At 36.1% G+C, this 16,939-nt stretch overlaps 1 protein-coding gene across 3 annotated transcripts; it reads right to left on the bottom strand.

Moving 5' to 3' along the window:
- Positions 1 to 565: 565 nt before the first annotated feature.
- PSL4 (calmodulin-binding protein) lies at positions 566 to 16,647 on the bottom strand. Of its 3 annotated transcripts, none has more exons than XM_028064671.2 (18): positions 16,533 to 16,647; positions 16,238 to 16,343; positions 16,026 to 16,142; positions 15,822 to 15,917; positions 14,860 to 15,099; positions 13,586 to 13,812; positions 12,938 to 13,039; positions 12,725 to 12,817; positions 2,714 to 3,038; positions 2,528 to 2,617; positions 2,341 to 2,442; positions 2,180 to 2,237; positions 2,009 to 2,077; positions 1,778 to 1,865; positions 1,274 to 1,335; positions 1,107 to 1,158; positions 942 to 1,027; positions 566 to 870 (listed from the first exon to the last, which is right to left on the bottom strand). In XM_028064671.2, the coding sequence occupies exons 2-17, from the start codon at positions 16,338 to 16,340 to the stop codon at positions 965 to 967; spliced, it is 1,887 nt and encodes a 628-aa protein (XP_027920472.2). In that variant the 5' UTR covers positions 16,341 to 16,343; positions 16,533 to 16,647; the 3' UTR covers positions 566 to 870; positions 942 to 964. The 3 variants fall into 3 exon arrangements, with proteins under 3 accessions (XP_027920472.2, XP_027920474.2, XP_027920473.2); XM_028064673.2 differs by having other exon boundaries at positions 13,655 to 13,812; XM_028064672.2 differs by lacking the exon at positions 16,533 to 16,647 and having other exon boundaries at positions 16,238 to 16,518.
- Positions 16,648 to 16,939: the final 292 nt, after the last annotated feature.

The raw sequence follows: 16,939 nt of genomic DNA, 5'->3' as shown, positions 1-16,939 counted from the left end.
TAATTATGCAATTCTAAAGTATATTCTAAATTACATGAACTAAAACTATTTTAAATTATACATTGTAAATTCCAAAATATAATTTCCAATTCCAGAATCCAACCTACAGGTATAAATTACAGTCTAAATTATACTTTTAGATTACATAGGCTAAAATATAGTTTCAGATTACATAATCCTAACGTGAACCTAAAATATAGTTTCAAATTACATAATCATTCCAAATTTCACAATTTGCAATTATATTTCAGATTACATAATTCAAAATCATATTCTAAATTTCAAAATTATATTTAAAATTCCATAATTCATAACCATATTTCATATCACATAATCTTAAACTAACAACAATATATTAGACATGTCAGTCATTTTTATCTTAAGGAGGTGGAGAAGAAAATAAAAAGTAAAGGAAAATTCCTAATAGTAGATCTATATAAAGTCTCCTAAAGAGGACAGAAACAAAATATGCAAATTTTATGCATCACATGAGTGTATATAATGATGATTGGTGGAACCGCTTATCAATCTTAAAATCGATAATAAAGTACTCATTCTAACAAAATTTGGCTTAAGAAATTCTGACCGTCTAGTATTGCATGTAGTATTTATATCCACCCTCTGGTAATGGAATGGACAATTTCAAGCCGAGGCAGAGACCACGTCGTATTTGAGTTTAACAATGGAAAAATGTGCAATGGGATTAGTCATATTAGAATGTTGCCAACTCGGACAGCCACAAGGATTACCAATCCCTAGTCAAAGATGTTCCTAGCCTCTTCCTAACCCCACCCAATATCAAATTTGGGTAAGCTCTAGCATACAAAACTTAAGGGCACCACTTCAGTTACACGATGATCATCATACTACCTGTTCAAATGAAATTGATCAACTTCAGGACTCAGATCTCAAGAAAAAGAGTCACAGCCTAGTAAAGTTACCTTTTAAAATCCATCCCGGTTGTTCACAACTCATCATGGTTTGCTGGTTGTTGCGTATTCAATATCTCTAGCTTGTGTTGTAACTCCTGCAAAGTTCCACAATTGACATTAATACCATAGCGAGGTAAGGACCACACGGTTATCATGTCATGTATAGAAAAGTACCTCTAGCTTTTCCTCTTGACACAGGGCTGGAGTAGATAATAAAGCTACATATCTGTCATAACGCCAATGAGACAACAATGAGAAAAAGGGAGCACAAAAGAAAAATTTGACGAAAAGGAGACGAGAACAGTGGTAATAGCATTGAAAGACAAGACACAAATCCCTACTCGCAACGGCTTGGTTCATCTACATCAGTAATCTCATTTTTCAACCCACATCTTAGCTTGACCTGTTAAAAACAAAACAATTAAATCATAAGGGGTCAACAAATTGGAAGCTGTTTCCAGTTGCAACTACGCTAACTACTATAACTATTACTATCGTCACAAACAATGGTTTACGGAAAGGGAAATGGGGATCACTATCCTCTGCAGTTGAATACAACTGTAGAGAATCTTCACCACTGAATAACTATGATTTTAGTAAAAAATATAATTTGAAAAATCCACCTTTTTTATTTGGACTGCTCCTGTTTCCCCAGTCCCAAACAGAGAAGGCACTATTTATCTATTAAAATGCTATTAATGAAAAAAAATATATTATACTTCCACACCTAGCGAAAATACATTCTGCAACTAACCAAAGACAGTAGATTTTATCATTATAGACTGATTACAAAAAAAAAATGTTGACAAAACTGTAAGAAATGATTACACATCCATTTAAACAACCTTCAAACTCCGATCAGGACCATTCCAGCATTTATCACCATTAGAAAACACCATTACTTTGTATGAATCCTCAAATTTGTCCCAGCGACTGCAAAATATAAGAAAATTGAATTATTTGTCACTTTAGAGGGAGGAAATAAAACTTTCTTTTCACCCATTGATGTTTGCCCCTTTTCTGAACTGAAGAATAGTACCCTAACAAAAATTATCAGCAAGTTCCTAAAACCATACCCCAAACGGGTGGTGGAATAACCCTCCTCTTGAGAAGCCTGTTTATAGGGGCAGACTTTGTAAGTGTACCTGAATCAAAATTTCCATCACCAGAAACCGCACATTAAGAAAAAAAAAAAAAAAAAAAGTAGAGTTAAGCAGAAATAAACTGGTAGGGAGATGTAATGTAACTTGTTCTCCTTGCCCTCAAAGCACTGATCATAGAATGTATAAAACTCCTTTGCTGGGCCTGTAATATTTAAGCTCTATTTCAGTTTATTCACGCCAATTTTGTAACTCATTTCTACAACTCAAATGTATGACAGTGACAAATGTTCTAGTGGCAGACTAACCAAAATCATGTTTTAGCTTTTGCGTCAGACTTGATATTCTAGACTGTATTTTAGACAATTTGGCACTTGATTCATCATATTCCTTGCGTACACGAGCAGCATCTAAGAAACCAAAGAGAAAGGCTTAACTCTTAAGTTACATCTACATGGATAATACAGGCAAAAGAAAAAAGTGCTAATTATCTACCTGACTGATTCACTGGAGCCTGGAATAAGTTGACAGCCTGAAAAAGATTTCGTACAGTTTTCTGTATTTTCTCTAACCAAGAAGGATTATCTGTTGTGGTACCATATGAGATGATTTAAACTATCTCATCACAACCCCATTTAAATACCAAACTTGGATAAAGATTATGTAATATTTATAACAAACCTGATAAGTCTGGTTCATTATCAGAATCAGATTTATATGAACTAAGGTCATCATCATGCTCGTCCTCTTGATATTCCTCATCAACGTCATCTTCATCATCATATTTGTGGATATCATCATCATATCTGTTGCTCTCATCATCAGTTTCAGAAACATAGCCTTCATATTCATCCTTTTTTGTCTCCATTGGAAGATCTTCTTTGTCTAATTTAGTATCAGTTTCATCACTTTGGACATCAGTATTTTCTCCTGTCCAACGCGAAGCAACAAGCCGGCCCAACTCTTCCCTTGATAATCCCTCGGTGTTTTCAGTTACGTCATTTCCCTACAGATATGCCAACAAAGAAAAAATAACCAGCAGAAAAGAGAAGCGAAAGAAAATTGCAAAATTTAATACATCTCTATCACTATGAAATATATAAGTTTTTTGAGAATGAAAAGAATCTCATCGGTGTAGGATTTAGAGTAAGAGCTGAAATCTGAAGAATTCAAAGGGGCACATTACATACAGTAGATTGTAGTCACCTTCAAGAGTAATAATGACTGTATTCAACACCAATGACTACAAATAAGTGCAATGTACTACAGCTAGGATTCCGAAATACCTAGAGAGTGCATGAACTAAGACCAAGACAGTTCTCAGGAAGGAAAAACACTCCCGACTCCTATAACATGGTTCATGAGCTCAAATAGTGAATGAGGTGGAGAAAGATGTTCAAACATCAAAGAAGACAAAGTTCTGTTACTTGAGATTAAACAGTGAAAATATTTTGAGGGCTTAAGAGAGCCTTCTCATGTTCCTCATATTTATAGATATGAAACGCAGATACAAAAGGTTGATTAATGATCATAGCTACAACTAGGTGCAGGGGTTATCTAACACTCAACCCCCTAACATAGACAGAATAATTGCCCTAGGTGTAGTCATTATTTTCTACACTCCCCCTCAAGCTGAAGCATACAAATTGTATGTACCAAGCTTGGAACAAATAAACTCAATCTAAGGCCTTAATGACTTGGTCAACATATCTGCGAGTTGGTCATTTGATCCAACAAACTCAGTACATATTTCCTTTGCCAACAACTTTTCACGAACAAAATGGCAGTCTATTTCTATGTGTTTAGTTCTCTCGTGAAGCACTGGATTTGATGCAATGTGGAGAGCAGCTTGATTATCACAATACATCTTCATAGTCTGGATGTCACAGAAACTAAGTTCTCGAAGAAATTGCTTCACCCATATAAGTTTACATGTTAATGATGCCATGGCTCTATATTCAGCTGTTGATCGGACCACTACACTTTGCTTCTTACTTTTCCATGAAATAATGTTTCCTCCAAGGAACACACAATATCCAGTAGTCGATCGTCTGTCAATAAGAGATCATGCCCAGTCTGCATCACAGTATCCAGACACATGAACACTTCCTCTATCTTCATATAACAACCCTTGCCCGGGAGCCTTTTTTAGGTACCTTAGAATGCGAATGATACAATTCCAGTGGCCAACACATGGAGACTGCATAAACTAACTAATCACTCCAACTGCAAAAGATAAATCAGGCCTCGTAATAGTAAGATAAATAACTTTTCCAACCAGCCTCCTGTGTCTTTTAGGATCGGAGAACAATTCACCTTCTTCAGTTGTTAATTTCTAATTTGGGTCCACAGGACTATCTACTGGTCTACAATCAATCATACCGGTTTCTTGTAGTATATCAAGAGCATACTTCCTTTGAGAGATTACAACTCCATCTTTAGACTGAGCTACTTCAATGCCCAAGAAGTATTTAAGGCTTCCCAAATCCTTGGTTTGAAAATGCCTACACAAGTGCTCCTTTAATTGAGATATTTCAACAATATCATTTCTTGTAATGACTATATCATCAACATATACTATTAGGTAGCCACATTTCCCAGGAGAGGCATGTGAGTAAAAGACTGAGTGATCTGCCTCACTACGTCTTAACCCAAATCTTTGAACAATGGAGCTGAATTTTCCAAACCAAGCCCGTGGCGATTGTTTGAGGCCATATAAAGAGCGATGCAATTTGCACACCATACCAGACTCCCCCTGAGCAACAAACCCAGGAGGTTGCTCCATGTAAACTTCCTCCTCAAGATCATCATGAAGACATTTTTGATATCCAATTGATGAAGCAGCTAGTGACGAATTGTTGCCATTGCAAAGAAGAGACAAATAGTAGTCATCTTGGCCACAGGAGAGAAAGTGTCACAATAATCAAGGCCATAAACCTGAGTGTACCCTTTTGCAACTAATCGGGCTTTGAGTCGATCAACATGAGCATCAGGGCCAACTTTAACTGCATACACCCATCGACAACCAACAACCTTCTTACCCGATGGGAGGGGCACGAGCTCCCAAGTATGACTGCTTTCAAGAGCCTGCATCTCTGCAATCATGGCTTGTCGCCATCCAGGATGATCAAGTGCTTCATTCACATTTTTGGGAATAACAACAGAAGACACTGAGGATAAAAATGAACAATAGGAAGGCGATAATATGTGATAGCTAAGAAAATTATAATGGGATGTGGATTGCGAGAGGAACGAGTACCTTTTCTGAGAGCAATGGGCCAACCTAAATCACCTTCACTAAGAGTCGTGATATCAAGAGACGATGGAGAAGAATCTGAATTGGAATATTGGCACCAAGCAAAAGGGTACGAGCAGTTTCAACCAAGTGTCTTTTTTTTCTTTCTGCTATACCATTTTGTTGTGGCGTGCGTATGAGGACAAGTGGACTGATGTAAGATACCATGGGAACTCAAAACGGCAGAAAAAGCAGATGAAAAGTACTCTTTAGCATTGTAAATTCTTAACATTTTGATTACTTGACCAAATTGATTCTTGATTTCATTCAAAAAGGATGTGAAGATGGATAACAATTCAGAACGATCTTTTATTAGATAAACCCAAGTACATCTCGAATATTCATTAATGAAAGTAACAAAATACCTAAAGTCAAAAGATGAGACACGACTAGGTCCCCAGATATCAGAATGGATGATAGAAAAACTAGAAGTACACTTTGAGTGAGACCTTTTAGGAAAGGAAGATCTAATATGTTTGCCTAGTTGACATGACTCACAGTCTAAGGTCTGGAGACCACTAAGTTCAGGAAACATTTTCTTTAACTTGGATAGATGAGGGTGGCCAAGCTGATCATGTAACATTTTAGGATTGAAAGTTGCAACACATGACACTCGTGGACGAGATCCAAAATGGTATAATCCGCCCGCTTCATATTGTTCTCCAATCTGTCTCCACGAACCACGATATTGTATAACAAAAGATTTATTATCGAAGGTTACAGAACAATTCAATGTTTTGGTTACTTGACTTAAGGAAATTAAATTGAAGGGACAATTAGGGACAAAAAGGACGGATTTTAGATTTAGGGAAAAACACAAGATGGCTTGACCGACTCCCTTTGAGGAAGTTTAAGAACCATTCGCAAGGGTTATATAAAATGAGATTTTTCTTGAAATGAAATCGTTGAGAACAAGGAGGTATTACCAGAAATGTGGTCAGAAGTACCAAAATCAATTACCCATGAATTGTGACCTTCCATGGATTGAGAGATGCAAGTTGTTGATGTACTTGGAGCTTGAGATGTATGTGCCAGCTGTTGGACTTGAGTAGTAGGTACTCTTGATACTCGTCCTCGGTGAACTTGGATTCAGTAGTATCAGTCTGGGAGACATTAACTGTTTTGGCAGGAAAACCATGTAAAGAGTAATAGTTTTCCTGGGTGTGACCCATCCTTTTACAATACGTGCATTGAGGACGCCCACGACTTCCACGTCCGCCTCCTCTAGTTCCACGTCCTCTACTTCCTCGAGTGGCGACCATGACAGATGATTCCACTACAGCAAGAGTTTCCGGAGTTTCAGGAGTTGGGACACAAACCATGCGTGTGATCAAGGTGTCCATGGAAGGAACCTCATGAGAGGTCAAAAGTTGATCTCTGATATGATTGAAATTTGGGTGTATAGTGCGGAGGATCATCACCATGTAGTACTTGTCAAGCTTTTTCTTCATTTCATCTAAACAGTCGACTTCCAAGAACATGCGCAGTTCTTTCACAGCAAATTGAGCTTCATTCATGAAGGAGATCATATCATGGTTGGTCATTCTTAGAGATGCCAACTTGTTTGCCGAATCATAGAGACGTTGGATATCATTTGCACAAAAATTCCGAGCTCTCTTCCAAAACGAGTGACATGTTTTGAAGGCTCAAAGGGACATCAAAAGTCGTGGTTCCACCGACTGCCACAACAAAGCAAATAGTTGGAAATCTGCCTATTTCACTGTTTAGCTTTTTCAGTAGGTACGTGGCTGCCATCTTTCTCAAGGTGGTTGTGATGTCTTTGACCGAGAAACCACATCTCGATGGCAGCGGACCAACATAAGTAATTTTGGCCATTTAGTTTCTCGGAAGTAATGTAGGGGCTTCCAGAGAATGAAATAGCACTCTCAGTACTTCCAGTGGCCATATCTGAGCAAGGGAGCAAAAAAATATAGAGGAGCTACAGAAAACAGTGAAGATTTTTGAATGCCCTAGGGAGATTTTCGTAAGGGTTGCGTCTGGACTTCACCGGAACGAAATTTTGAAGGTCAAAACGGGTAGAGGAGGCTGCGGGGACAGCTATGGAGGTGGCGCGATGACGAATCGACGACTGAACAGCGGCGCGATGAAGACATGCGCCTGGCTGCAACGGACAAAAATGACGCGCGTGGAGTCTGCCTTCGGCACCGGCAGGGTTGGCTGTCGCTCGGAGAGGCGGTCCAGATCCGGTGGTTTCCCGACGGAACTGCGACGGCGGACGGCAACGGATGGCGATGGACAGAGGGAAATGTTGTTTGACAGTGTTGGATAGTTCAAAAGGACAGTGGGTAGTTCTAGAAAGAGATGAATTGAGCTTAGCTGCAGAAAGGGGCTGTGACTAATGGTGGTCAGCCGCGGACAGGGGCGGTGACTAATGGTGGTCAGCTGCAGACAGCGGTGACGGATGGTGGCGGACCAAATGAGACAGAAACCAGAGCAGGATCGACCCGCTCTGATACCAACTTGAGATTAAATAGTGAAAATATTTTGAGGGCTTAAATGAGCCTTCTCATGTTCCTCATATTTATAGATATGAAACGCAAATACAAAAGGTTGATTAATGATCATAGCTACTACTAGGTGCAAGGGTTATCTAACACTCAACCTCCTAACATAGACAGAATAATTGCCCTAGGTGCAGTCATTATTTTCTACACAGTTATTAGGTAGGGATTTGAGATTGTTCATGATTGGGTGAGTTATGGAGGATCATATAAAGTTTTCTAGAAAACGAAAAGGTCTTGAGTGCTACACAGGTGGGTTGCTGACTGTCTCTTGACTGCAAGTTTTAATGTGATTGTATATAGTAAGCTAAACTATCAGTTTCATGAAAAATGGGAAGATAGAAAAATGGATCCTTTATTCTCGTTGATGTTTATTTAGTGGTTGATATTTCTTCCAAAAGATCTCACATTTAGTTGATAGGGATCTCAACGAATGTAGTAGATTAAAAATGATATTATGATTTCTAATGATGGGAAGATTTCTAAAGAGACGATGGATGGATCTTTGGTTGATTGTAACCACTACTTTGTCTAAGATTGTGAAAGGCAAGCCTAAGTATTTGGTTTATGTGCCATCCTGTTTACTTTAGTGGTTAGTGGCTTATGTTTGACGTTAGATGATCCCAGCAGTGGAGACATGGATCTCATTTAGTATTAGAGTAGTCTCGCTAAGGCAACTCCCTTGCAATTGGATTGAGTAGAACATCAATAGATGCATTAACCATTGCTCCAACAAAGGTTATCAATTGTGGAAGGCAGACGGCCAAATATCTGCCATATAAACATGCCAATGCGGCCTATGTAGAGTGTTGAAAAACGCATAGCTATATCATTATGATGGTGCTATAATGATCATTTAACAACATTGGTTCCAACTCAGAATTTTAAAGGCAAATAAACACAGCTTTAAGATGTCAGCACTTTCATCCAAATACACAAAAGACTACATTGACTGCATACTGCTAAAAATTTTAGCAGCCTCCTTATTTCAGAAAATCATTAAAATAAACCATTAGTAACTGCTCAAACAGGACACACCCAGCATTTAACAAAAAGCCTGAAATGACTATTCCCTCAGAATGTAACCAGCCAAAGTCCAAAATCTTGATGAAAGAGGGAGCTCAAAACTTCCAAATTGATGATTTGGAGAGAGGTTTAAACTGAATCAATGTACAAACTCCTCTCTATATGGATAGGCAAAAAGATGGGTAAATTCAAGAGCAGCAGGGATTTTGAGTGCTTGAGTTTTATAGAAAGACCAGAGTATAACTAAGGGACATATAAAGACCATTTCTTCAACAAAGTGATAATTTTATTGCAGGTGTGATCTAGCATCCCCTGTGGCTAATAAATATACATTTTCCTACTAACATGCCCTGAAAAGTACTGTTTGGCCAAAACATTTGCTAAAAGTATATATTTAAAATGGTATGAGCCAAGGCAGAAGAAAAAGAGTTCAGGGCAGCAATAGAAACATTACATGAGCAAAAACCAAATTAATTTTTTTTAACCCCCAAAAAAGTAAGATAATATGTTAGAATAGATGATAATATCCACTTATATCTTGATCATATCTTAAAGTATCCAAGAATTATAGAGTATCCAATAATGTATACATCGTATCTCAGAATATTTTAGGGTATCCCGAAGATTATCTCTTAGGATTAGTTTCTCTATTTTTCCATATTTTTTAAAATATCTCAAGTATGTTTCCTTATTTTGTTTGGATAATAATTTGTACAAATGAGGATTAGAGCTCAAGGACTTCTAAACGTATAAACACATTGTGTTAGGAACCAAAAATTTATAAGGGAAAGAAAAGAAAGGTTTTATTAAATAGAATGAAAAGAACAAGAAATAGGAGAATACTCTCTCCACCAAGGGCCCGTCACAAAGCTAATGCTCAATTTACAAAATTAACATTTTTTCTCTCCTCTCCTTCCCCTATTTATATATAAATAACTCCTCAAGAAACTAACTCATTAATATTCTAACTTTATTTCTCTTCTCCTTATATCCTAACAACACACTCCTAAAATCAACATTGTCCAAGAGGTGGAAATAGTGGAAGCTTGATCCCATGGGTCTTCCTCATCACCACGATCTTCATCTGCTCTCCCGAAAGCACTGTGATACTTTTCTGCCACAGGAAGGAAACCCAGCGGCCACTGCTTGCAAATTCAGGTCTGGAGGCATAGATGGTGATGGGCATAAGGGTGGATTTTGTACAACAACAGCTTCTGAACATTCCTTCTACATTGGCTTCATTGCCAAGCTGTCATCTATAGATTCAATGAAGTTTAATGCTAAAGGCTCACCCAGTAAGTTGAAATTCCAAGATTCCAATGCCATTGATATTCCAACCACATACATTATAAATCTAGGTCCAACAATGATTTCTGATTCATAGTCTGGAAATCTGAATTTGGGAAAAATATTATGCTTGGTTGCATGTCCACCTTCAACTTTATTATCAGTTAACTCTATAATAGGGTTATCAAGAAACTGATCTTCATAGCCCATAATCTTCACTCTATTGATGCATCCACTTCTTCCTCCACCAAAATCTTTGTTTCTCTGGCTAATCTCACTTCATTTTTTATTTCTTCTCCACTACAAAGGGTATGTCCAAGAATTGCAATAGATTACCATCACAGTTAGAACTGCTACTCTTTGAATCAGTTTCCTCTAGGAAGTGTGTTTATCTAATAATCTATGTTAATCATATAGTTTTTACAGGGAATTATGCAACTAGGATTTATCAACTAAAAGAGCACTTATTTAGCCATTTTCAGACAGACCAATGACCTTGGCTTATCTAAAATACTTCATTGGAATTGAAGTGGCTCAATCAAAGGAAAGTATTCTTATTTCACAAAGAAAAAAAAAATATGCTCTTGATTGGAGGAGCCAAGGTCCAGAATTACACACCCATTGATAGCCCTGGTAGACCAGGGTGAAACTATTTCAAATCTAGATAGGTATATAAGACTAGTAGAAAAAATCATTTATCTTGCTATTACTTATGGAGTTAGGGTTGCTCCTCAATTCATACAAATCTTACATTGACCACTGAAATATTGTGATTCACATTTTCGAATGTGGAAAAGGCTCCAAAGACAGATAGTATTGTACGAAGAAAAGAAAAATACTCAAATCTTAGGTATTCTGATGTATATTGAGCTGGTTGTTCCTTTGAGAGGAGATCCACCACAAGATATAAGAGCAAGAAACAAAGTGTTGTTGTCTAATCTAACACTGAGGTTGAATATAGATCTATAGCTTTGGCTAATGTAAACTTATGTGGGTTAAACAACTCCTTCAAGCTCCTTCATATTGCCTTCAATCTAATATTTCATGAGCGAACTATACACATAGAAATTGATTGTCATTTTGTTAGAAAGAGACTAATGTCCAAGGAACTTAATACTGTTGTAAAGGCTGACTAAAATCATGAATAGAGTAAGCTTCTTGAGGCATGTAAATTCATTGTTTTTAAGGACTTATCCGCGGTGTGTTGGACAAGTCCCCCAGGATACAACAGGAACTTCCCGGATTTTTCAAGATACTCAAAAACTAGCAAGAAAATTTCTTAAAGAATAAATAACCCAGGATTTTACTAAAAGGAAGAAAAGAGAGAGAAAAAATAACAAGTGAAAGAGAGAGAGAGAGAGAGAGAGAGAGAGAGAGAGAGAGAGAGAGAGAGAGAAGAGAGCTCGAGTTGTGTGTTTTTGGATGAAGAAAGGGGTACCTATTTATAGGTATAGAGGTATAGTATAGGAAGGGTTTAACATGAGAGAAAAATCCCTGACTTGCAGTGGAAATATTTGCAACCAACCCAACTACTGTGGCTTGCAGAAGGAAGGAACCAACGTTCAAAAATGACTCTCTCATATCTCGGGCTGATATTTTGCAATAATCTGATTCTGTTTTTATAACAAATAATGAATCTATCAATTCTAATTATCGGCTTACAGACATTCTGACTAAGTTTTTAAGAGGGACAAGATTTCAATATAGAAGTTCCAAGTTTGGTACATACAATTTATATAACCCAGCTTGAGGAGAAGTGTTAAATAGTTATTTATTATTTTTTGTATGGCTTTTATAAAGCTTGCCTTTTGGATGTTTCTTTTTAGAGTTAAAAGTCAATGACCGTAGCACTTTCATTGTATTGTACTCTTCTTATTTTGTTCATATACATATAATATGTCAGCTGAAGGATAACTCAGATTTTTTGGCCATACTCTAAATTCAAGTGTAACATTATGTAAGGACTCTCGTCTCTGAATGCCTGCCTCAATACCAAAAACCCCATAATTTCAGAAATATTCATGCTTGAAATAAGGATTAGAATCAGCACAAGAGGGAGTGGTGTTTCATATCTCAACTTTTACATTTTAATCTTTCAATAAGCAATATTTTTAGGTCTGAAAAAACATCCCTAATGTTCCTTTGTATCCAAATGTTTGAAAACAAAGGCAGTGAAACCATTTACTACCAGAAATGTTCTCCAGTCTTTGTTGTAGTACCCTAGATATTGTAATTATTGGTAAATCAATTACTACAAAAATAACCAAGTGACTGTTCTGGAAATAAAATCACTTTGTTGTGAGACAATTCACTGTGTCTCACTTCAACCGTTTCTCATGAGATGTATAGGTGCTATATTTGTCTCAGAATAATGATTTCTTATGGCAAAGTTACAAGACAATAACTTATATGAATGAAAGAACACAGAAATACTTGTTTATGAGCTAATCATATCAAGAACCAAATAGTATACATCAATAGAAATGTGTAACTATAAGATGAATGTAAGATAAGAGTAAACTCCAATTATACCATGAGATTGAGCATGGACTAGAGACATACCTTATTGACGTTTTCATCAGAGGACACTTCGTTTCCAACCTTATCATTGGCCTCAGACTTAACAACAGATTCTTCATTGGATTTCTTTGCATTCTACATTAAGAGAAAAAACAAATTAAAATGCTAAAAGGCCTTAAAAATCTTATGTGTTTGGCAGAAAATGTTACATTAACAAAAACTCCAACGAAAAAAAGATGCAAAATTTATACTCACCTCTTCTTCCACTATATTATGCAAAGATCCTTCAGTTCCAGGAGCATCTCTGTCTCGATCATCATTATCAAGTACATCTGCTAATTTCTTTCCTGCTTCATCCTGTAAGAAAGCATGGGATAATAAATAGAAGAACTAAACCACCACCACATGATAGGATAGTTCAAGATCACACACATGCAAATGTGATTCACATACAAACACACACACAAGTGAAGGAATAATGGATAAGAAAGATGAAGTAATCTGCTTCACGGTGGGAAGAAATCATTATTAGTTGTTTTTCCACCATTGCTTATAAGTATAGTACAGATGAATAGCAATAAAATTATTTTTTCTTCCTTAAACAACATATTTGCATGTTATTTAGATGTAGGGTCACTGCATAAAGAAGCATGACAAGGTTACTCTTTTTATAATACTCATAGCTTAACTAACCTAAGGATAATACAGGGTTAATAAGAGATCAGGAAAATCACTATAGCACGCATATGTAATTAAACCTGATCTGCATATGTAATTAAACCTAAGGATAATACAAGGTTAATAAGAGATCAATGAATTCAAAAGTCAAATTAAAACTCCTCAGTGTGGTGCATCTAATTGTACAGTCAAGTTCTGCAAACTTCAAGGAAAATGCAATTAAACCTGATCTGCATGAGAACCCTCTAGATTTTCTATTTTATCATGATTATTTTCTACACCATTATCTTCTACCTCCGAATGCTTTCCAGCTTCATTTTTATTCCCCATATCTTCATCAGTTTTATCTATTGTTTCATCAGCCTTCTTCTCAGACTCCTTTTTCTGCATCTCTTCCTTTTCTTTCTGTAAACGTTCTTTCTCCTCTGCCTTCTCTATTTGTTCTTTATGATCTGCAATGGAAGCAAAAGCTAGTTATCAAAGAAAGTATTTTATTGATAGGATAGAAAATTGCTACACAACAAAAAATTTCCCAAAAATAAATTGTATATTCCATTTTCTCCCTGATCAAAATTACATATGCTATAAACATAGCATGAAATCTGTAAACTTAGTAGTTAAATATGCATTATCATGTTTACTTTTCAGAACACAAAATGCCATCCCCTCCTCAATAATACAATTCGAGAAATGTCAAATGAAAATCTTCAACTTCCTATATGTTAAACAGACTGATAATGTGATCTGGTTTCAGATGATGATCATTTGTGTAACTAAACAGACAGTTGGTACAGAGTATCTTACACACTTGCTAATTGTACTCAAATTATACATTCAATAGGTTTTTTACAGTCAATAAAAACATTTAACACTTCAAGAGGAATGTAACATCACATGCATTTCTACAACCCTAATTTATACATAAAAAGGTTATTTGCAGAACCAATAAAGGCATGTAACACTTCAAACTGAACATAACACTATATGCATTCTTGCATCCCTAAGTAGATTTGTCCACAATCACTTGTGTCTCCTACCAATTAGAAATAAACCTATTAGTAAAATGATGTTAATAGATAGATCAGTTTGATAAATTTTCCGGTTTTCGTCCATTAAATAATAGTTAAATACTTGAAAAGTTTCTTCTAATTTGTCAAGTTGCAAATTTTTAATTATTGAGATCTGAATAAGTGTAATGAATAGTAAACGTAAAAGTTTGCCAACTTAAGGGCTATTCTCATAAGGACCAAACGAATTCTTAATTAGAATCATAGGATCTCTTTGAATTTGATTAATACCTTCTTTATATCATTGTAATATTTTCCATCATGGGATGGTCATATTTGAAAACAATTAGCCACAAGAACATTAGACACATTTCCTTTATTTTTTTCAATGACCATTATTTTTAAGATCAAAATTCTTCAACCCGAGTTCCATGTACTATATTTATATTTAGAAAAAATTCAGAATAACAGGATGGAACCAAAAAGAGATACCTTTTAGCTGTTTTACAATCACTTTAAGTATACTTTCTTCCTTTTTTAATTGTGAAAGTTCTGACTCATCCTTCTCAATAGCCACTTTAGCTTGTTCAATTTCTTGCTTTCGCAATTTGACACCCTCTTGATAAGTTGCAATCTTTTTTTCCAGTCTATCTCGAGCCACTTTCCCAGCCTCCCAGCAGGTATTTGGACACTTTACTTTACCATCATATTCGTCAGTTCCATCACAGCAATCTACAGATTAAGACAGGAGTGTAAAACCAATTACTTCAGATTAACAAAGCACACAAGTCTAATAATCCAAACTACAGATTACTAAGGTATTGGACAACAGCACTTTTAACTTTATAGACAAAAATAATAATGAATTCAATATCTATAACAAAGGAAAACATTTCCAGGAGTTATCTACAAATGCACAATGTTAGTAAAGGATGAAAACATAAGGTGTGCTCTCCGTACTCATCATGTCCGTTGCATGGTAACAGACCTAAAATTCCTTGAAAATACTAAATGTAGCTAAAATTATATTACACATATAAAATACAGAGGGAATAACTGTATCAACTGTCATTTTTACTCCACTAGCATCTCCAATCACTTCGCCACATACTACTACATTATGAACTCCCTGAATAATACCAGTGACAATAACAAGATAAAAAACCATCCCCATAAGTTCAAATTATATGCACAGAAAATGATTAGCTTATATATCAAAAGTCATGTTGAAGAGTAAACCATAAATGCATAATCAACAGCGTCAAGACGACCTTCTAAATCTGTACTAATAGGACCTTGCTCATGCACATCTACCCAGTTCGGATATTTTTCTTGTATCAATATCCCCCTTTTAACGGTGTTTCAATTTTTCAGCTTAAGCATTTATTATAACTACACCGTAGGAATTACATAATACAACTATAAAATTTGAAAGATGCACGAATCATGCTCACCGCATATTCCATCATTCACTCTGGATGAAAACAAGTCAACAGGAGAATGCCCTGCATTCCGACAAAAAAATCTTCCAGCCGGACACGCCGATGTACCTGCCCCAAAAGTGAAAGAAAAAAAAATAAAACAACGAAAATTGAGAACACCAGATAATCCTATATGAATTAAATAGACCAAATCGCAAAAAAATTAATAATAAGAACCCGGCTCATCGGTGCCATCAGCGCAATCGCAAAAATCATCATTGAGCTGCGCCTTGGTGAATTTTCCGGATCCATCTTTACATCTTATAACATCGGAAGCTCTATAATACTTGTCATCTGTTCAGTAGAAACATAAACACCGCAGAAGTGTCAAAATGCAAATAAAATTGAAACGATAGCGATGAGTATTGCGCGGAGCAAGGGGAAGGAACCTTCGGGAGCGATTCCAAGGAACGGGTCCTTGGGCTTCGAAGAGGAGGAAAATGGGACGCACAACAACAGAGAAATGAGGAGGATTCGCAGCCGCAGCTTCATGTTCTGCGCGAGGAAGAAGGAGAATTGAGAATTGAAAATGCGAATAGGAACAAGAATAATGGTGATGATGATAATAATAACAATAATGAATTAGATCAAGCTGAGTTTGTGAAGTGATAAATGGTGGTGTAATTATGTAATTGAAAGTTGCGTTGAGTTGTGTGGAGTGGTGAAGTGTGATCGGAATGAGACCTTGCGGGTTCCGACTAGCGACTGCTACTGACGCGTGACAAGTGAAATGAGATTCAAGAAGCTACTGTTATTTTTTTTTTTTCAAGCCGGGTCATGCCAAACCCGAACTACTTTCGTTAATGTGGGGAAAATTTTCTAATATCACGTGACTTAATTAAAAAAAAAAAAAAACTTTATTGGTGTCCTAAAGACCAATAATATGATTCAGTAGGAAAATAAGATTAGTCCCATGATATAACTAATTTTTGAATTTCTTACCTGTTGAAATACATGTAGATTTAACAAATAAATCATAAAAATATAAATAACTAATTATTGTCGTCTCATTAAAATATAACTAATCATTGTATTTATAATTTTAACTAAATATAGAAGACAATATAACTATTTTCTTTTCTTTAAAAATG

Source organism: Vigna unguiculata, chromosome 3 (genome assembly GCF_037176805.1).
Source record: "Vigna unguiculata cultivar grain cowpea cultivar isolate G323 ecotype 2 chromosome 3, ASM3717680v1, whole genome shotgun sequence".
Classification (NCBI taxonomy): Eukaryota; Viridiplantae; Streptophyta; class Magnoliopsida; order Fabales; family Fabaceae; genus Vigna; species Vigna unguiculata.
Note: the sequence above shows the minus strand (reverse complement) of the source record. Positions and strands in the feature narration are given on the sequence as shown.